The 22,510-nt window shown below is 39.6% G+C and overlaps 1 protein-coding gene across 1 annotated transcript in view; it reads right to left on the reverse strand.

Moving 5' to 3' along the window:
• Positions 1-22,510, reverse strand: part of atad2b (ATPase family AAA domain containing 2B) — a 69,755-nt gene that overhangs the window by 28,917 nt on the left and 18,328 nt on the right. The window contains 5 exon segments of the mRNA XM_018696193.2: positions 14,275-14,403; positions 16,680-16,802; positions 19,301-19,460; positions 19,558-19,751; positions 20,989-21,124. Coding sequence (XP_018551709.1) covers positions 14,275-14,403; positions 16,680-16,802; positions 19,301-19,460; positions 19,558-19,751; positions 20,989-21,124 — 742 coding nt within the window.

Below are 22,510 nucleotides of genomic sequence, written 5' to 3' on the forward strand. Positions count from 1 at the left end.
CTGAAACACATTACAAAAAAGGAAGTAATAAAGTCTAAACTTTTACTACATACAGTGTTAGAGGTATAGTATAAAATAATGATCTTTACAAATTTGCTACATTTGGATTATCACTTCCCATAATGTGAGGAAACAATTAAAGCAACTGGTGCAATTAAAGCATGTGAAAACTAATATAATCACACAAAAGGTAATTAAATGCCATAATGGTGAGCACTTCTCTGGATATCAACACCAGATGAATATATTAAGTTTAAAATAGAACTATATGTGATAAATGTGTGCATCTAAATGATCTCACTGATCTTCAATAGCTTGAAACACAAAATCTACTATGGGTAATCAGTGTTATTAGGTCTGGATTCTGATCTTACCACTGCATTGTTTTCTTTTAAAGAAAAGTGTTCATTGTAGATTGACAAGTTAATGGGCTACACTATTTAATAACCCAGGAAGATGGTGTGTTGTACACCTAATCAGATCCTTTGGGTCCGTCTTCCATCATTAGATGTTTGAGATATTTAAGAGTTTTACAAATTAAGCACAGAAATTATGATATGAACTATATGAACCAACTTATATAATAATATATATAATGATCAAGCTTATACCACAAAGTATTAATTTCTGCTTTTTTTATTAGACCCCATGTTTGACAAATAATAAAAGCTAGCTTAACTGTGGGTAATTTATGTGCAGGTATCAGTGTTTTTCAGTGGCACTGGTCTGGAGAGTCAGCAACTCTTTGGGTAGACCAACAGTCCAAATAGTCCCCTCCTAACCTGGACAGATGCTCTGTTGTTTACTAACCTACTTACCTCCTTAGTGTTGAGTGTGTGTGCACCATTTAAGTGTGTTTGTGTGCGCTTAGGGGTGTGGAGTGTGTGTTTCCACGGCAATGAACAACATTTCCTTTGCCTCCGGAGAATGCTTGCCGTCTAATTCTGGTCTCTGAATTCACATTTAGGACACTGGGCCAACACTGGGATACACTCTTGGTGGGAAACATACGAGAATTTGGGACCAAAGGAAAACAAGTGCCAGAGAAAATATGTGAATATACACATGGTTTTGTTTGTTTCTTTTGTTTGTGTGTATTCACATGTGTAATTGAATAACCATATGGGATTTGTGTGTGTATTAGTCACAGCAGCATCCAGTTGATTTGAGATTCAAACCAGTGACTAAATTAGGGTTATAGCTCTTAGCTTAGACTTACAACAAGACTCCAAATTGAAAAATATTAGACTTTCAAATTTGAGGGAGAACAAAATGGGGCATGGGACAGCAAGTGAGAAATGAGAATCCCATTCTGGCAATATATGAATGTAATGTGTTTATACCTGATATAAAGTTGTCTCCAGGGTAATAGTGGATTTCCACTAAAATTACACTCAAATTTACAGTATTTCCTTTAAAAGATATTCATTGATTCTGTAAAGCACAGAATATTGTGATGCAACTGCTATTATTCCTTATATGTATACAGCAAACAAGCAATCATGCTCAGCCTGAAGATTTTCAAACTCTCAAATATGTCAGTTGTTACACATGTATATGGTCTATGTTAATTTTGTAATTGCTATTGTTATTGTTTGAATTGCAATATATGGTCGTATACTATCTGCTGATGACTGCAATCAATTGTTGATCTGTTGCCATCCCAAATCACTGTAACCAATATACTTTGTGCATGTTCCTGCATACATATAGTATGTGAACAAGCACGCACTGACTGTAAGCACAGTCACAGGCACAGCCGAGCATCCAACTCTATTTTTTATCATCCTGTTTTACCGGAATCAACTGGAGTGGGGGCCTCAATCTTGTAACATTAATGATATATTGATCGGCCTTGCTCTCATCACCTGCGACTGACAGGGAGGAGCTTGAAGTTAGGTGTTGTGTCACAATCTTAAAATAAACATTACCAAGAGCTATACACCTTTACAAAACTTTACACTCATACTGTAAATGTAAAATCCTGTCTATTTTGTTTTTAGAAAGAACTAAAGTAATAAAGTTATTTATTGCTTACCTTTCTATTCAATTATGCATAGGTGTACAGTATGTGCTCTTTTCAAACTAAAGACTGCTTTTTCCACCTCTTATAATTAAGGTGTATTTAAAGGCATACTGTGCGTACAGTTTGTGGTATTATAGGAGGGTCTCGCACTTGTGTTTATATTACTATGGTAATGAGTGTAATAAAGAAGGTCAAGACATAGTGCACATTAGTTACGATATGCCAAGCAGACCAAGTGCACTGACAAAATGGAATACAAGTCATAACTATTAATAACTACATAAAACACACAGGCAGATGGAAGACACACTGCACATCAGTGCGCACTGAGAACTACAGTGTTTGCAATAGCAATTCAGTATCTTAAAACTAAAAAGTTATGGTTTGCTCAGTGTACACCAGTGTACCCACGTTAAAGAATCTGAATTGTTACACAGATTTGGTTGTGCTGTTCTAAGCAAAAGCAATAAGAACATATTTCTGAAAACTATATTTTCCCCACTGAACTCTTCCCTGGGGATTTTAGCCATTTTTTCTCTATCTGAATTATTCTCTGGGCTGTAATTAACACAACACAAAGGCTGTATATCCCTGGCCATGACTGCTGAACAAATTCCAATTCAACGCTTCCTGATAACTTTAACTAAATGAGTAATTTAAATTTTGTCTTTAGAAATGTGCACATAAAACAGAATATGTTGTTAAAGATGTTAGAAACACAGGTCAAGACAAGCTATCCTTTAAAGGTTAATTTGATGAGAGTGTATAAATAATGGTTGTTTTTTTTTTTTTAAATATGCTGCCTTTGCTCTACTGAGCAAGCATTACCCCAGACATTCTACATATAAAATTCTAAGCATAGGTGGAAGTAAAATTAAGACTATATATCAGGCTGGCATTAGGCCAAGCTGAAATTCATACAGCTTCCATTCAATTGATCTCAGCTTATCTCAGAAACTCATCAGTAATTTCTCCATCATTGATACTGATCTAGGGCTACAGCTAATGATTATTTTCATTATCAATTAATCAGCTTACTTGTTTGGTCTATAAAATATCAGAAAACAGTTTAAATGTCCATCACAGTGTCTTAAAACCACAATGCAGCTCAATTACTATATGGATATAAATAAATAGATTCACTTGATTCATGCTTCTTCTCAATATCACTCTACACGGAAAGATACACCCAAGCAACAACATGTACCACATTTGCTTTAGGAATTTAAACTAAGGAATGAGAAGGAATACAAAGGGAAGAGGTGAAAAATAAAACGAGAGACAACATGGGAAACACTGTAGAAGACAAAGAGAGCCAGAGAGGCTGTCATGGTGACACAGGGCCTCAGGGTCTCTGGGTCATGAAAGGAAGACAGCTGTTTGTCACCTGATGTAACACTTTGCGCTGACACTTAATGAAACGTCCAGATCAATAAATGATCCCATCCTTGCTTCGTGAAATGAAGTAGATAAGTCACTTCCCTCAATTGCTGTGTCGTCTCTTCTATTTCCATTCACTCCCTTTTTTCACACAGCCATATCACCCCTGCTTGCTTTTACTCTTACTGAGCACTTTATTAGGAACACCACACTGATACTGGGTAGGGCCTCTCTTTGCTCTCAAGATAGCCTAAATTCTTTGTGGCGTTGATTCCACAAGACATTGGAAACATTCCATTGAGATTCTGGTCCATGTTGACAGATAATTTCTGCTTATTGGTCAGCTACACAATCATTTTGTCAATCTTCTGGTCAACCACATTACAAATGTGTTCTGGATTCTGATCTGGTGACAGGGGAGGCAAATAAAGCACAGTGCATGAATTGTCATGTTCATGCAACCAGTTTGATATGACTTTTGCTTTGTGACATGGTGTATTATTATGCTGAAGTAGTCATTAGAAGATGGTAAATTGTGGCCATAAAGGGATGCACATGGTCAGCAAAAATAATCAGGCTGTGACATTCAAACAATGATTGGGGGGCTCAAAGATTGCCAAGAAAACACTTCCCACACCATTACACCACCACCAGCCTGGACTGTTGACACAAGGCAGGTTAGGTCAATGGATTCATGCTGTTGATGCCAAATTCTGACACCAACACACCATCTGTGTGCCGAAGTCAAAATCAGGATTTATCAGACCAGGCCACGTTTTTCCAGTCTTCAACTGTCCAGTTTTGGTGAGCATGTGCCCACTGCAGCGTCACATTTCTCTTCTGGGCTACCAGGAGTGGAACCCGACATGGTTTTCTGCTGTTGTAACCCATCCACCTCAAGGTTTGACGTGTTGTGCATTCTGAGATGCTTTTCTGCTCACAGCAGTAGTAAAGAGTGGTTATCTGAGTAACTGTAGCCTTTCTGACAGCTCCAACCACTATGGCAATTCTCCCAGGACATTACCAGTTTTAGAAATACTCAAACCAATCCATCTGGTACCAATAATAATTTGGTGATATTTGATGCGAATATTGATTGAAATTCCTAACCTGCATCTACCTGATTCTATATGCTGCACAGCTGCCATGACTGGCTGACAGGATCACTGCATGAATAAGCATGTTTACAGGTGTTCCTTATACACTGTGAGTGTATTCTGTAAAACAATGTTTAAAACTGAACATATAAGATTTTAAATTCACACATTTCTATTTGTCAGTATATAGGATAGTGTGTGGTGAAAAACTTATTATTGCAGATGCAACCACAAAGGATAATATTTGTTAGGTCGCAACTAATCTAATTTTATCTCTTCCAATACATATATGCTTTCACATAACATAAATGCAGCAGTGTGCACATTTTCAATACAAGAATCTTTAAACTTTAATGGATGGATGAACCAAGTATTATCTGCCACCTTGCTCTGCAAATTGATATGCATCTTTTTCAAACTATTAACTTATTACATCAAAAATAATAAAGGACAGTTTTCTTTTTAAATCATAATTTGGAATGTATGTCACTACAGCCATTTCACAGAACCAGACTACTCTGAGGTGGCACTCCATGGCTTAGAAGAAACACAAAAGAGTGGACAGCATTGGGAAATCTGTATTGTCAAACCTTGTTACATGTGTTGAAAGGTTAACTATATACTGACTGCATATCAGTGCTACTACAAAGAGGTAACAGTCACAAGGTAGAGGAACTGAAGACATAATTTAGTCAGAGCATCTATCTCTTTCTGTCCTTCTCCTCTCTGCTGCTCAGTAAATGGCCAGTGGGATGACGGTGCCTGTGGTGCCCTCTTCTCAGAAGACAGCTATGCCCTAATGCACCAGCAGCTCCAAGTACTACCGAAGATGTCAGCCTACGCACACACGTACATACAAAACAGGATATGAAAGCCTTTTGGGGGAAAGGTCTGTCGCCCCCAGCAAAAACATGCATACAGACAAGTTGCAAGGCAGGAGCAAGGAGGTGAGGCGTGGGCTACATATCATTTTGACTGATATAGTTACTGAGTTACTTAATCGCTTGTGGAGGTGAGAATAAGAGCATGAACCTAGAAAAAAGCCTTCAGAGATTAGCAATGCCCAACAGCTAGCTACTGTGTACCGTACAATTAAACACTAGAGTTAAATATTGTGAACAAATGGAGATTTCATTACAGGATCTTTGGATCAGTTACACTGCTCAAGTTAGTCACTCAAAGTAGATGAATAGTTCTTCACCAAAACCATACTGTATCCTTATCCTTCCTCCTTTTGGGTAGTTCTATTTCATTAGAATACATGTGTTGTGCACTGCAATGAACAACCACCAAACCCTGTAATGCAGGAACAACTCCAATTTTGTTTCCATGTAGTATGGTAAAAGGTGCTACTTTGGTAATTTATGAGGTTTATTGCCAACTGCAGTAAGACTGAGTGAACAGAGAAAAACAAAGGCCTCATATGGGATCTTATTAGTTAGATTACTCCCGTATATAATGTTACTGCTACGCTTGCTTACACTCTGCTGGCCATCTGACAAAAGCCGTGATCTGAAGGCATATCACATTCAATGTGAAGGATAGCCGTTGTACTTTGTCGGAAGTCATACACTTGCTAAATTGATTAGATTAGATACCAATTAGATACCCTGTGGATCTGTTAAGGGATTCAGGTAGTCACAGCTGTATAATAATAGGACTAGGCAGAAAGGGATATTAAATTAAACACTGTTTACACAGGGATTCTTTGCTCTACATAGACACCTTACTGAATCAGTTTTTCCTTTTATGATTCATTGACTTCTTATATTGTGGAAAATTAAATTAAAATTAGGTCTCTTTCCATCACATGCATGATGTCATAATGTCATACCAAATTACTTATGAGAAGAGTGAGTAATTATTTGCTCAAACTAAAATTTAGCTGCATATCTTCCATGCCCCAAATTTCAACTATCTGAGGTCCGATGAAGTATAGGTCCTTACATGATTAAGCTTTATCCTCAGAAAAGTCACTGAATCACTAATCTACTTTTACAGGACATTTGCTGCTACTGCATTTCTTAGCCAAGTTTTTAAATTCTCCTACTATTATAAACAACATCAAAGGGATACTGCTATCTGACAAAAGCCTTGATTGTGTTATGATTGCTGTTCACTACCGCGTATGTGACAGACTACTGTGCTCACAAATAAGAATGGAAAAGGAGGGCCAATCTTGCATCCTGAATCAATCTCTAATTTGGCTGCTCAGAATAAGGGTTGGCTTATGCAAAAAAAAAAAGTAGTAGCTCATACAACATGTTGTCCATCTCTCTCAGAATTTAAACATATTTATAGCTAGGCCAAATATCCCTACTCAAAGGTAGTCACAAAGAAGGAGGAAATGTGATATAGTGTGGGAATAGCGCATATTATTTGAAGGAGTTTATCATAATAAGCATATGAATTCTTGAGTTATGGTCGAAAGTGTGTTTTGTGAGATCACAGTGACCTTGACCTTTCACCTTTCACTACCAAATTCTCTATCTATCCATTCATTCTTGAGTCCAAGTCAACATTTATCCCAATCTGAGGACATTCCTTAGAGCCATTACTGAGATATGGACATATACTGTACACATACAACACATATGTACAGAAGGACTACTCAAAAATATAATGCCTCTGGCCATAGTTGCTAGTGCAGAGGCACAAAAAGACATCTTGAGAGAGATGTTCAAATCCAGCTTATTTCCTTACCTTTGCACAGCTGACAAATCAGGACAACAGCCACTTCAATTATGACGTCAGAAAGGGCAACTGTGTACATTATTTTTGCTTTTTTGTTCTTGACAGAAAATGGGATAGAGATTTGGTTGTATGGTAGAGTCTACACTAAGGCAGGCAGTGTCTAGTCTACAGCTAATCTCAACTCAAACATCAAACATGGTATAGCTGGTGTTAGAGGCTTAGTATTGACTGCTCCCTGCTCTCGTTTGGGCTGACTGAACCATTCTGCTTGTAAACAGAGCCTGACATCAAAACAAAAACCTGCATTAACGTTTACTCTCAATAAAAATGTTGTTATTGAGTATGCAAGTTGTCTAGCTAAAATGAAGAGAGTCTGCCAGATCAGGCAGGCAATTCAAGTGGTACTATGCTTTGGATCTGCTAATCTGTCAGCTCAGATCTTGGGACTGCCATTACCAACTGAATAGTCTATTTAAGGTGTCAAACTGAGCTACTTGTTCATAACTGCCATCTGTGCTGCTGGTGCTTTCTATGCATTCACACCCCACTGAAACCACATGGGAAACTGCTTTTTTGTTTCATGATCCTGCTTTGGCAGTGTTCCGCAATAAAAACTACCTTTGTGAACCTGATCACGTTTGACTACAACTAAATGAAATCTTTACATTTATACAATTTACATTTATTCCCGATTTAAAAAAGAACCACTTGCAATATAAAATATAAAGAATATAGTATGTAGTATAATCTGATGTAATTAAAATCCCAGTCAGCACACATTCCTATTCTTATGGTAGTCTAATGTGACTCATGTCGCTTAATGTGGCCATTTCTCAAAGAGTCCCCAGAGATGTGAGCATGGATGGTTGAGTTTGTGTTTAGGAAAGTTTATCTCCACCACAGAACATACAGACATTAGTTTATCCATTATTCTGGGAAAGAAGATGTAGCAGTGTCAACACCAGCAACCACCAAAACTGAGGGACTAACACCAAAGCTACTCAAGTGAAATGAAAGCATATGTATACAAAATGAACAAAAGACAACAACCAAAAAATACAAATAAAAGTCTCTCTTAATACCACTGATGATATTTTGAAACAGACAACCTACAACTGAGTTTTTCAAAACATCACTGCATTCAAATGCAGCACATTGTGGAAAGGTGGATCTTAATGGGAAACAGATACCAGTTCACTTTCCATCAAGCAGGGTTTGAGTAGTGCATAAAGTCCAGAAGATAATTTGGATCTCACCAACAAATCCATAGGTCATTCCAACTAATCAAGCTCTAATGCATCATGTTTGTGCAATTGTTCCAGTCAATTACGACTTATTGGAGCCAGACAGAGAGAGGGAATACACCCCCATTAGGCTACCTGGCGTTTACTAGCCTCTGATGTTTACTGAAATGGACTAATCGACTGCTCTATGGTAAAAACAATGAGAGTAAAAGCCCAGGAGGCCTTGTATAATTTTCTATCTGTAGTACAGCCTAAATGCTGAAATGCTGAGCTGCTCTTTAATGCTGAGAGAAAAAAAAGACCTTTCATTATGGAAAGCACAGAACCAGATCCATTTTAACTGGCATGGCCTAGTTAGTCAATCCTTTGTGAAAAGCCCAACCTGTCTACCACCTATGTGAGCCAGTAAGTGTGATTTGTGCTGGACAGATATTCCTAGAACGATAACATAATCTCAAAACAATGAATAAGTCATTCGAGTCCAGTTATCTTAGTAACTAGTCAATCAGCAGTAATTTCAGCTTTTAGACGCTGTATGAAAGCTTTTAAGCTTTACAAAGGTTTGACATCAGGTGAAGAAAGAGCAACATTAAAATGATTAATTACCCAGGGAACACTGTCCAATGTGGACACCTTTGCATCAGCATTATTTTCAATGCTCACTCTTGCCCTAATCCTGGTACCGTCTGTACAACACTGAGCCTAGCCTCTGAAAAGGCAATAACACTATATCATAAATGGGCATTGTCAGCATTACAACTCTCTCTGTCTAGCATTCAAAAACCACCCTCAGTTACTCATTCACACTTTCTCTCTTCTCCCTTCCCATCACCTGTCTAACATCCTTGGGCAGCACAGCTTGTAGTCATTGGGCATGCACAGAAGCAATGAGCAGCAATGCTCAATCATTCCAGTGAAACTCTCCAGGCTAATTTCTTTCTGGCAGAAATGTGAGCCGTTTACACACACACACACACACACACACACACACATATATATATATATATATATATATATATATATATATATATAGTTATCTGCAATGCACAATACTGTGAAGAGGATCACCACCCAACCTTGACAACTGTGTACAGTATGCAGCATCATCGATGCATGCTGATATGCTGTGAGTGAAAAGAGCCCACAGATGCAGAATGAATCTTCAGGGACACCAACACTGATGTCAGCTCATCTGCACCCTAAAACAATAAATGGAAGCAAGAGGCATCATGGATGATTTTACATTCATTTCACGCTTGGTGCCACAAAGATCCATGAGGCATCTGTGCCCACAAAATGGCAGCTTACGCTCAGTGCTTATTCGCTCAGGGCTTTGCATGCTTTGCATGGATTTTATTAGTGAGCGCCACAGGGTGTCAGAGTGTGCAACTCGATTGTTTTTGCCTGGTAGCCAAAAAGTAGCTTGGGGAAATTTAGTGTCCAGTTCTAATAACTAATAATAACATCGCCATCTCAGTTTCAGGCAAGATGCTTTGTTTTCTCCTGCTGCCCACTAGTACGGTCTAATTTTAGTCCTTAGGAAGCTGTAGAAATATTACATCCATAGAACAGCATTCATTTCATCACCTGTAATCTGTGCCAACTGTCATTCAGATGGGTTGGCAGATGAAAAGTAATTAATTATATATTATGTCTGATATAAACAAATATAATAAATATAAAGTTCTAATTTTAATATAGGAATGTAATAGTGCAAAGACCTATGCAGGCATGTCAAATTTTGGTTTAATGAAAACCCTGTTTTGCACTCTGCAGTCTAAATTAATTTGCCAAACCAAGCAGGATCAACTGCAGGACAGAATTTGATTATCACATTTTCCTTTTCCAATTTTCAAAATTTGGAACAAAAAACACAAGATGGAGGAGGAAAACAAGGGAAAAATATTCAGACTGAGTGATTGGGTAACATGGATAAGAAAAAGTGATGAAAAGTATAGGCAAGAGGAGTAGCAAAAGGAGAAACAGAAAAATATTGCTGAAGTTTGAGGATTTTTGGAGACTATTTGGATTTAAAAAGCAAGTTGTACAGTGACGTAAACTGACTGTGCGTCCATGTCATTTAAGTCTCAATTTCCTGAAATGTTGTGTCAAATGCAGGACTCATTGAGTAGAACCTAGTTTACAGTTGCTTTAAATAAATAAAAAATACCTGAGAGAGATATTAAAGACATCTGCTAGCATGCAAAACACATTGGCTTCTAAGTTAAACTAATCCCCTCAGTAAGTGCAGAAGATGTTACGTCCTTGTAAACAGAAAAGACATGATAAGAAAATCAGCCAAACACATTTATTTTCAACAGTGCTTTGTTTCCTCTTATTAACCTATTTTCTTGTGCGCTGTGACCATCTCAACATGTTACGGGCTTTGTGACGGTTGTCCTTTTGTCCCGAGAAAATATCCAGGCCATCCTTTTATGCAGTAACGACTTCAGCCTGGGGTAAAAGGAAGTGGGAGTGTTTCTTATGACTTTAAATATCTTATCAAGGTCTTGTGATGGATTGACATTGGCAATGGGGAGAGGAGCTGTCTTTTTACTATGATGCGAGATATAAGGCAGGGGAGAGGCAAGACGCAGCAGTGTTCTGTCTACATGAATGCAGCCTGGTGGCTGTTGCCTTGGGCATGCTATTGAGTGACGTGGAGGACACATTATGCAGCTCCCACATCGTTATTCTTTTCTTCTGTAAACAGTTCAACAGTTGAATAAGGACAATCTTGTCAGCTGGCAGAGGAAAAAAACACTGGTGAACCGCTCCCAAAAAAAAAAAAAAAAAAATGACAAAGCTTTTCACTAAACTGAGAAAGTAGTATACAACTTAAGTCTGAGTATGACAATTAAGGAAAAGAATAGAATGATCATTGATTTTTTAGTTTAAAAAAATCAATGGCATATGCCTTCTGACTGTCACAGAAAACACCCAGCTGATTTAGCTTGCAAAAAACAGTCATGAGTGAATGAGAAGCACTGAGAAGCCTTAATTATGAATGAAAGGAAAGCACTCCATATGAACCAGATCCTTCTGGTGATGCACTACGAATGAACCCAGGGCTATGGCCCAGGTAATGGGCCCTGGGTTTTCTGCTCCTCCTGGGAGGGAGTGACAGGAGAGAGGGAGGGGGATAGAGAGAGGGTGGGAGGTGGGGAGAGGGGCTGTGAGAAAAGGGGGGAGCAGAGAAACCATGACAGAGCTATCTATGCAGGCTAATGGAAACCACATCCTTCTTCCTGTTTTCTTGTGCATTAACAGCAACAAGGTCTGCCATCTTCCTATTCCTGACTGACCTGACAGCAGCAGCAGATGCCCCAGCTATCTACATCTTAACAACTGGGCTTATCTACGGCTACTGCTTTTAACACCTGGTTCTGAAAGGTCCTTAGCCTTCAAAAAGCCTTTTGCGTAACTTTCTCCAAATAGTGCATTTCATCCCTGCTTCCACTCTCCCTTATATCTGAGTGTCACAGGCAATTCTCAGCTCTCGGCAAACGGAAAAGAGGGACGGAAAGAGAGGGAAGGAGAGTTGGCCCAGATAATAACCCTATAGAACTGCAGATCCAGATAGGCCTCACCCTGCAGGTAATGATCTAGGATAACTTGAACCTTCCCGTGTCCTGACCTTCCACAGAAGAGGATGGGAAAGCCAAGAACCCCGGAATGACCTTGATGCAGTGGGTGCAGTTTCATTAACTGTTTATTTCTTTTTTAATATCAGCACAGAAATTGGCATCTCCTCCAGCAGATGCACTGCACTTTCATTATGGGGTTGTGTCATATCTCGAGACATAACTGACTCTGTGATCAATTAGCGTAATAGCTGCCTTGCTGAGGTGCTCCAGGTGAGAACTGGTTGCCGATGTCACAAATTAATCACCTGAGTTAGCCTAATTAATTAAGCCTCTGGTGGAGGCTGATAACGACTCTCCCAAGAGCTTCTAAACTGGTGGTCCACATCTGTGACATTTACCTTTGTAGATAAAGACTGCAGCTAAAAGTAGCATACATGGGCCTACTGTTGGCTGTCACCACTAAAAACAGATGACAGCAGGTCCATCTACAACACAAACTCAATCGACCTCTTTTACTTTGCCTTTATTTGTTTTACACTGCCACAAATATGTGAATAAATAATTTGTTTATTTTGCCATTATATAGTTTTCATGAGCAATAAATGAATCAATACTTAAGTTATTGATTCATCAGTCAACTGTAGCCCTAACTCATCTGCACTGATAATATACTCCATTATATCAATTTATTAGGTACACCTGTAAAATATCATGTGATACAATAAAATCTCAAGGCAGTAAATGAGAAATGCTGAATGAGCCATATGGCAATCAAGGCTATAGTAAGTGACTGTAATTTACAACACTGCACTAGATTGAAATGTCTAATATTTTCTACATGTCTACCCCTTAATAAAACAATAATACCATCACACACACACACACACACACACAAAAAAAAAAAAAAACTTCTGGATCAAGCCTGGTGTTACAGACTTCCTTGGGGACTCCATTAGTTTACCATGGACTGATTTTATGGGGTGAAATTATACAATTAAAATCTAAATATCCCCTCCCTACTCTATAGCTCTTTTCTGGACTAAGAGGAAGAGATACATGACAGTGAGCTTGAGACACATACGTGCCCAGAGTCTTACAGTATTTATGGTAGCCAACAGAGGCCCTCATCTCTCAAGAGGGGACCATCTCCCTGGGAGAAGGAATGGTTTACCCACACAGCAGGGGTTCTATTAGCAAAGCCTCTCATGAGAGACAAGCACCACCTTGTGTCGAACAGCTGAATTACACAGACACAAAAAATTGAATCTGAACTTCAGCTTCAACAAACAGAACATTATTATTATCACCCTCTTTTCAGTAGAGCATGTGTAACTACATATGCCACATACCCTCCCCTCCACATTCCTAAATGTCTCATGACCTATGAGGATGCCCATCTCATTTTCCACATTTTGTCCAGGTGGAAGCTAGAGGGCATTTTTCAGATTACATGTAAAACCTGCTTACCCCTGATTCGTTCAGGTAACAGCCTCATTAGTCTGCCCCCTGCTCATGCCCGGCCCTCCCTTCACCCTTAGGCACCTGCCGTTTGCCACAGGTGGGCATGTAATTGCTCTGTGGCGTGGTCATGTTCTGAGTGGTTAGGAGAGAGCAGTCTCGCTAATGAGGCTGCTCGCTGTGTTGCTTCTCCACTGCTGAGAAATATATACGTGTGTACGTGTGTGTGTGTGTGTGTGTGTGTGAGCAGGCAGGTGTATGGCATCACATACATCTGGTATACTGTTGTAATACAACACAGCTGCTTGTTGCTGTATCAGAGACAGACAAAAACAAGATGAGAAAAAATGTGTCAAAGTTTGAGTGCGTGCGAGTCAAACAGAGGGATTATATTCCACTATGAAAGATTCTGGTCAGTTTTTGTATTTGTTTGAGCTGTGGATGTACTGTTTTCTCAAAAATATGCAGACACATTCACAAAATAGTAAAAGAAATTATCATTTACTGTGGTAAATATGAGAATTTGCAGGTCATCTTTCACCATCGCACATAGACATTATGTAATAATACATACATAATATATCTACCAAAACAATTATTTGCAGCATTGTGGCGATGTGCATTCCCTGCCCTGGCAGTGGACTCAATACTACTCTGACATAACTTGTCCTATAAAGGTGGGTGTGTTGGGGTATTAGAGCGCACACATTGGCATGGTCCCTCTGTAGTTCTCATCAATCAGCCTGTTCAGGTAAAAAAGTGTGTGGTGTGAAAGACTGAATACTCACTAGTGGTGCACTGTTTGTCAGTGGCCTCACCCTGAGTGCTGCTCCTCGCCTGCTCCTCTCCTGCAGTGTGGTGCTTTCTGGTTGCCACAGTGCCCGGAGCTGCCGTCAGCTGAGCTGGCGTCTGGAAGTCTGCAGTGCCCACAGAGGATCAGTTACAGACAAAACAGACAAAACTCTTTGTGTGTGCATGTGCAAGCACGTGTGTTTGCATAAGTGGGGAAACAGCTCTGCAACACATCACTGACAGGAAAGAGTGTGTGCCTGAGTAAGTGTATGTAGTTGTGTGTATAATAGCCAAAAGACTATGAAGGTATTTTGACGACAATGATAAAAACATGATCTGACAGACAAAGATGACCAGAGGGTGATACAGTGAATACAACCACATCAATCTGCACAAATATTATAATAAATACGACAAAGATATCATTTGCAATGGCTTGAGTGTGACAAGAATGAAAAACAGAAGTTGAGGGTATAAGCATGCAAGCCCCTGAAAATTAGACATTTTAAATTTGACATCAAGTGATAAAGTTTTTGGCCAAAATGATCACAGCTCCTTTCATCTTGTCACAGGGGAGAAAATCCTCCCAGATGCACTGGGGGTTTTGCACACTGCTCCAACCGGACATCATGCAGTGCTGTGCTAATTGATAGCTTTATAGCAGGACCTTGACTGCAAGATGAAATATTTACACTGCTGTATTCCTCTTCTCAGGCAGTTGACTTCTGCTCCTGCAATATTCATTTAGCATCTTGTGCCTTTAGTTGCTAAAAGAGGAAATCAAAAGCAACAGAGTGACTTCGGAAAATTGCTTCCTCTTTGATAAGTTTCCCTGCTTGACATGGAAGAGTCAGGCCTCTGTGGCTTAAGTCAGAAGTCAATAGGCCCTCAGGGGGGTAGTGCTGTGCATGCTGTAGATAATATTTTAAAAGAGAAATTGGGTCTCCTCGTGCAGTTCCCTCAGTAAACTTGTGAACTTTAGAATGTTTATAAAAAATTAGCCAATAAGCAAATCAGAATAGAGAGATATGAGTGACACGGTGTCATCTCTGAAAGGTAAAGATAAAGCATATTTCATGGAAAAAATATCAGGCACTAAAAATGTAGCACTGTAAAAAACAGTGTTGTGGGTTCAATTTCTTCTATTTTTTCCAGTATACTCTAGTAGAGTTGGTGCAGGGACCGACAGTGGCACTATGCAATCTTGACTTCCTTCCATATCCCTTTGAGAGGCAGATAACTATAATATTCCGTGCATAATATGCACAGGTGTGCTTGCACAAATATACACAGGCATGTTTGGTCTTGGCAAACGCACAGCTGGACCTAGTCCTAGTCATTATAAGATGCATAAATTACACATTTTCATTTGGTGACTAGTATATTTAAACACTGTTTTGCATGGGTAAGTGAAAGCACTGTTACGCGGGTACAGTGTTCAATATACAGAACTGTTAATTAGCCTAATCCCATGTGGGCAAGTATACCAACAGGAATATTTGCATATTATTACATGCCTTTGTGCTCCAATGTTTGACAACTTACATAAAACCCAATACTTAAAAGCTTAAGCATTTTATTTAACTACACTGTATATGTATGTTTCTATGTGCATAAGCTTAATTCAGATTTACCCTCAGTCCACTCATCACTGCTTGGGGCTGTTTGGTGAGTGTACAGATGCAGAGCGCCAAGCAGACAGCTAGCACAGAAGGTACTGTCTGGAACACTGGAGCCTCAGGCATCACTCCTTTCTGCGCCACATACTCTGCACTAAAAACTGACTGCTCCATCAAGTACTAGTGGGCAACCATACTGATTTTCCCCCCTAAAAGAAGGTTTCTATTCTCTGAAATAATCTATCAAAGACTTTGAACAAAAAAAGGGAGAGGAAGAGAGGGCAGGGAAAGAACTACACAGCTAGTATGGACATGTTAGGGCTCATTATTCAAGTGAATGAGCATTCTTCCAAAGTGTTTACTTATTTAGATAAACAAATGATGCTTTTAAGTTCAGTGTTATTAGTGTGCTACATTAGTCGGCTCCACCAGTAATATAATGAAAACAACTATCCCTAGATAAAGAAAGCAGCACAGACAAAATAATGGATATTTATCAAGTAACTGGAGTTATTAGATGGAAATTATTTTATCGCTAAATCTGGTACATTTTTTTTCTTTGTATGAAATAAATGTGCTTTTTCTACATGGTCCCATAACAAATAAAAGGTAATAAACTAAGGAAAAAAAGAAAAGAAAAAATTGTTTTTGTTTATGGTGCCACACCTTACGGGTATAATAACGTAGAGGTGGGAGTTTACTTTTATGTGCAATATTTAGTGTCTTATTTGAGTAACTGGAAAACAAGCTTTCCATTTCCCTTGTTGAAATGATTTTCTTACCCCTCTTCCTGCGCGCCTCCTTGATCTCCTCACACATGCGGTCGAATTCGGGGTCCAGCTCAGCAGCAAATATAGCATGGGCTGTGTCCTTTAAACTGCATGCTCGGTGCCTGATAACCTTGTCTGAAAAAGGAGGAGACAGTGGAACATAAAACTAGTGTCACAAGATTTAAAACAGTGGTCCTCTGTGTGGACGTGTGCGCATGTATGTTCAAGGGCATGTCCTTTATAACACAGGATATCATCCAGTATCTCTGCCACAGTAATATAACAGTTTTCTTTTCTCTTAGATATCACTTTCTTTTTCTCCCACCATTAAGGCTTGTGCAGGACTGTAGTTTGCAGTTTGATGTTGCATGTTCTCCATACCCTATCATGTATGTAAGGCAAAGAGTCGATAGCAAGCCCACCCCATTCCACTGTATCGGTGAGAAAAGGGATTGTAACATTTTCTCACAGCTTGAATAAAAGGATAGAGCTGGCTTTGGGGAGAAATGTTAACGGGAAGAATTCAGACATGCAAGAAAGTCTTGGTATCACCCATTTAAGACAAAAGTGGGTGCATACACATACAGACACATACAGTATACTGTATAGAGAAACTGAAATTCTCTCTCACATGTCCACTCCTTACACCTTTGTAACACTTGAGCTTCTTTATTCTTAGATGTGTGACAGCATCATTAAATCCTCCTTCTTCCATGCTCTTGCAACCACTGGAGGAAAAATGAAGACTGAACTGAAGAGGCAGGCCAAAAGCATAGCCGCTGTAAACAGACCATCTCTCATTACGCCAGGCAGAGGGAGAACAGTTCAGGCAGAGAGTGGCAGAGGGGTCACAATATGCCAGCTTCCTTTGTCTAATTGGAAGATGGCTGCCTAATTGCGATGAAGGCAATTTCTGTGTCTGTGTGCTTTTCAACTGATTGTGCATGTGTGTATGCAAGTGAATCATAAGGGCAAAAATGCCTCTCAGAGAAAGAGGTGTCAAAGGCCAGGTAGAATGCCAAGAACTCATCAGTACCCTTATGGGCTCTGCCTAACCTCCCCAACTAGAACAGAAAAGACCGCACTGATGTACAACACTGTTGCTTACGTGTTCTTTCCAACATGATTGTACATGGAGGATGAAATGATAAAGACAGCATGAAGGACAAGGAGAACCAGACCACAGAGGGATAATGAGGTTTTTTCCCAGCACTTTGTGAGCTAGTGTAGATCTTTCCCAGCAGCATAATTGTGCAGGATCTGGGCCATATTCCCTGGGCCAAGCATTTGGGTGAGCAGGCAAGAGGCTTCGTTAGTCTTCTTTATTAAACTGCCTAATTGCATTTTTCCCCTTTAGTGTATCATTTGTAGACCCTGCATTCCAACAAATGACCCAGGCCCTCGCCTGCAAAGACAGAGATATGATTTATTCATTTGGGCTGGCAGAGAATTGCTTCCCATTAGTATCAGGCAGCTATATCCTTGCGAGGGAACCGAAGCAGCTAAACACACAAGGCGAGAATTAAAATGGTCACATCAATTGAATGGTCTGAAGCAGGCCTACTGTGTGCAGCTTTCAATTAACATTACTGGTACTGCTACTGAGGATTTTATTCTTGCAGGAAGTGCTTCTTTTCTTTTGTGCAACAAGCTCTTCTTAACTTTTTCCATGTCGTTTTTTGTGGATACATAAACATGTATCTATCTTTACACAGGCATTTCCCTGTGCCATGCCAGCAAACAAGTACCCCATTTAAACAATAAATATAATCCAAATTATTTGTAAAGCTCTTGTCAATAACAGGCCTCTTTGTTTGTTTGTTTGTTTGTGTGTGTGTGTGTGTGTACATGAATGTTCCAGCACTCATTATAAAGCCCATATTCCGACTTAGGAAAAGGTCCTGAAAACAGAGGGAGGATGAGGTAAAAGCTGGTTCAAATTGCAAGAAAAGAGACACAATTAAATTTTCATGCATATGCAGCCTTCCTCAGCTACAGAGCATGAATTACACTGTGGAAATGCTATTTTCAGAGGGGCCTGTATGCATTTTACTTCATTTGAATTTCCACGTTGAAGAAAACTATCTTGAGGTTCTGCAATTTTACTGCCTGGAAGCCCTCTTCATAAGTCATTAAGTGTTAAATCTAATTACTTGATACTCACACAATCACAGCCTACTGGATCACAACAATACAGAAACACATGGTCATACTTGGATAGTCCAATGCTGACTTACTATCAAGGGACTGTTATGTGCCACCATAAATAAAGTTTCATGGGTATTGTCTATTGACAGATATAAATGAGTTTGGCATTAAAAAAGACTTCTATAAGTTTTGGAAAAATTTACTGATTAGCTTTCCTACCGACGGCTATATGGGAAGCTTGATTAATATAAAATCTGTGGGTTAATGGAGAGATAGCACTGTGGTATACTTGACCAAGCAAAAAAAGGCTACTCTTCTAGTTGTGGAAGATTGGTGATATAATTGTGTACATGTACATGGATGCACTGTCTGCTGGAGAGCAAGCATGTGAACTGTGCACAAATGCATTCTTATTCATTGCTATATTGCATGTGTATTTATGCATAGTATCTGTTTTTATAAACATGTCCATATAATTTCCTCACCTCCAGGGTCCTTGTCAGGATTGTATTCTAAAGCATTACTGCAGATGAGGTCAATATCCACCAGGAAGTCTTTCGCTGTCAGGTACTTGTGGGTGTCAATCTTGGTCATGACGGTGGACAGGTCCATGGGCTGGCGAATCACTTCAAGGTAGTCTGACACCTGACACACAAACGCATAGTTCATTTTGATAAAAGGCTTACAAATGGGCTTTGTCAAACTTTCAGATACCAGGAAATGTCTCTCCATGAGTCCTTACCTCCTCAATGTCTACTGGCTTGCTGAAGATATTAAAACGTTTGTCAGTGGCCAGGCGCTTGGTCACGTCCCTGAGAAAGAGCCTGAGCTCCCGTAATGTGTTCTCCTCCTGTTCAACCAGGCGGCGCTGTTCCTCTGCTGACAGGACTCTGGGGCCTGGATCCTCTGCCACTGACAGTACTTCTTCACACCTCTCTATTGAGAGAGAAGGAAAAAAAGTGAGAAGTAAAAATAAGTTTTTACTGAAGTTTTTACTAGTTAAAAGTGAAAAGTGTGTTTGACCATAGCTGAACAAAACACAAAGACCTCCGCTACAGGCTGAATCACCACAACCAGCTAAGCTAAAACGATACACACAATGCTAGCACATTGGTTGGACAGGAACAACCACATAGTCGCATCTCAATCCTGATCCTTGACCTATTCCTTTCAACACCATTGCGGGCACAGAACAAAAAAAATACTTACCCCAGGAAAAAAACACTTGTTTTAAGACTCTTGCAGCTGAAGAAAAAAATAGAGCTACGTTCCTGCCCAAACACAGATTTTGAAATACACTAAGGAATAGCCTCTGGCCAATGACTGAGTGATGAAGCAAGGCAAGCAGATATCCTCTCCCAAGGCACCAGTCTTAGCCCAAGGCATCTGCAGACATCGTTAGGAAGGCTCCACAGCACCTTAGGCCGCTTCACTCACTAGCAGCAATCCAAACCCTGATTCTAATTATGGCTAATAGCAGGCAGGTCCTCTCATAGCAATTCCTCTCTCCACTTTTCTGCCGGCCTCTCTGCTGGAAGTCAGACTGCAGTCTTAGTCAGGCAGGAACCCCTGAAGAGTACCAGGCAAGTAAAGCGAGGGACCCCTGCCTTGCATCAATGAGGAATCAGCAGATGAATGCTAGGCACCATTTCCATTTGAAAGCCCGGGTGGACACTTCTCTCATATTGAACTGGAACGAAAGGCTAGGGAACACAGGGGACTGAGGCAATGACATAAGGTAGTTAGAAGGGTGGATGGGGATGTGATTGGGAAGTGGCAGGGCCTGATTTTGATGTGGGTGAGGGATAGAGGGGTCCAGGAAAATACTGGCTTCACACTGGGCTACACTTGTACACCAGCCCAAATATCTTACATCTGTTTGTCTCTACCCACAATCTGAAATGACATTAAACTGATTCTGAACATGACAATCATTAAATCCAGTGTGCTAATGTGAATTGTGTACACACAGAGGTGGATCTTGCAAATATACCAATCACATAACATCCTCTACTTTCCACTGAATGTAAAAAGGGCTGTGGGAAAGACTGGAAACAGAGGTAGGAAGGAAAGATGCGCATGCAGACAACACTGCCCTCTAGGACTGACAAGCAGAGATGAGTCATAACTGTATCATCCTGTATCTGTATGCATAAGTGAATACAAGAAGTACCTGTATTCCTGAGGCGTGGTGGAGCCCTGGCCGCTTGGACCAGCAGCAGGTCAGAGAAGAAGTTCCTCCTGTCCTCTTCTCCTGGAGGGCACAGCGTTACTACCTCCCCGTAGGTCCTCTGGAAAATACTTCTCACCTGTATTAAACACAATGAGGGAGTTGTATAAATAACTATAACCAGATAATGTTAGCCCCTTCAAATTCAACCACTTTTCTAATTAAATAGAATGTTAAAGCATGGCACCTTTTACAGTTTATGTTTCAGGTTCTGTCCTCCTTCTTAGGTTTTGTTCATTGGGCAGTAAATTAAATCTACTTTAATTTCTTCATTTTAAACTCCTGTATTAAAATTTATCAGATTTTGAAAATACTAATTTCCAATTTCATTCCACTATCTACACCCACTGTATTCAACTGACTACTACAATTTATGTTTGTCACAAACTGAAAATGAGCATAATAATTATAAATACTAAATTGTTGAGTAAACAGTGTCACTGATGTGTGTGCTCTCATCATGCTCTACATGAGGTAGCAGCACAACTGAGCACAGCAGAAACTAAGCACGCTGCTTGGATGATTAGGACTTTGTGAACATATGAAATTTATATCAAATTACTCCAAACAGTAGTAAAAAGAAAATAGGTCTTAAGTCATTTTTATTAGAGTCCAGATTAGGGCTGCAACTAATGAGTGCTATAATCATTATTATTAAATCTGTCAATCTGTTCAATGAACTGATTAACTGCTTTGTTTATAGAATACACAAAAAGAGGTTAAAATGTCCAAGGCAACATCTTTAAATGCCTCAGACACTCAGTTTACAATGATATAAATCCAGAGAAAAGCAGCAAATCTTCACATTGTAGAAGCTGTATATTTGGCAGTTTTCGGCTGAACCATGACTCGATTAAAAAAATAGCTGCAAAAATTTTGACTAATCAATTAATCAGCTAACTGTTGCAGCTCTAGCACAGATGATACCTGATCAAACTGTGTAAATCATCCAGATGTAAAGAAACATACTTTGTAATACTTTAAGGGTGTGTACACAGATGTACGTATTTAACCTTTCAGACATTTGAGATATGAATTGTGCAGAAGGTAAGAGGTCTTCATCTTTAGTATGTTCAGTGCTTATGTGTAAGAGCCAGTACTGGATACAGTTACAACACCTGTGTCCATGTTCCCCCTAATTTTTCATGTGTCTGAGCATACACACAAACTCCATGAGAATTCCTTGGACCACTGTGAGCAACATCAGACATGCACACCGTCGCACACTGTAATTTTATGCGCTACGTAGTTTTGCTGTGCACGGAGAAAGCGGGAGCAGTGCGCGATTGCGCAGGCGCGCAGCTTAGAGGGAACATTGCCTGTGTCCATAAAAAAACTGACAATTTTACTTCCATTAATCTAGAAGTGCCACAAGAACAACACTGATACTTAACTGTTAAAGTAATTTCTAATATGTCTCATAGAGTAGAGGAATTCACCAGCAGCTTTTATGGCCAAAACAATA

Source organism: Lates calcarifer, linkage group LG7_1 (genome assembly GCF_001640805.2).
Source record: "Lates calcarifer isolate ASB-BC8 linkage group LG7_1, TLL_Latcal_v3, whole genome shotgun sequence".
NCBI classification, from domain to species: domain Eukaryota; kingdom Metazoa; phylum Chordata; class Actinopteri; family Centropomidae; genus Lates; species Lates calcarifer.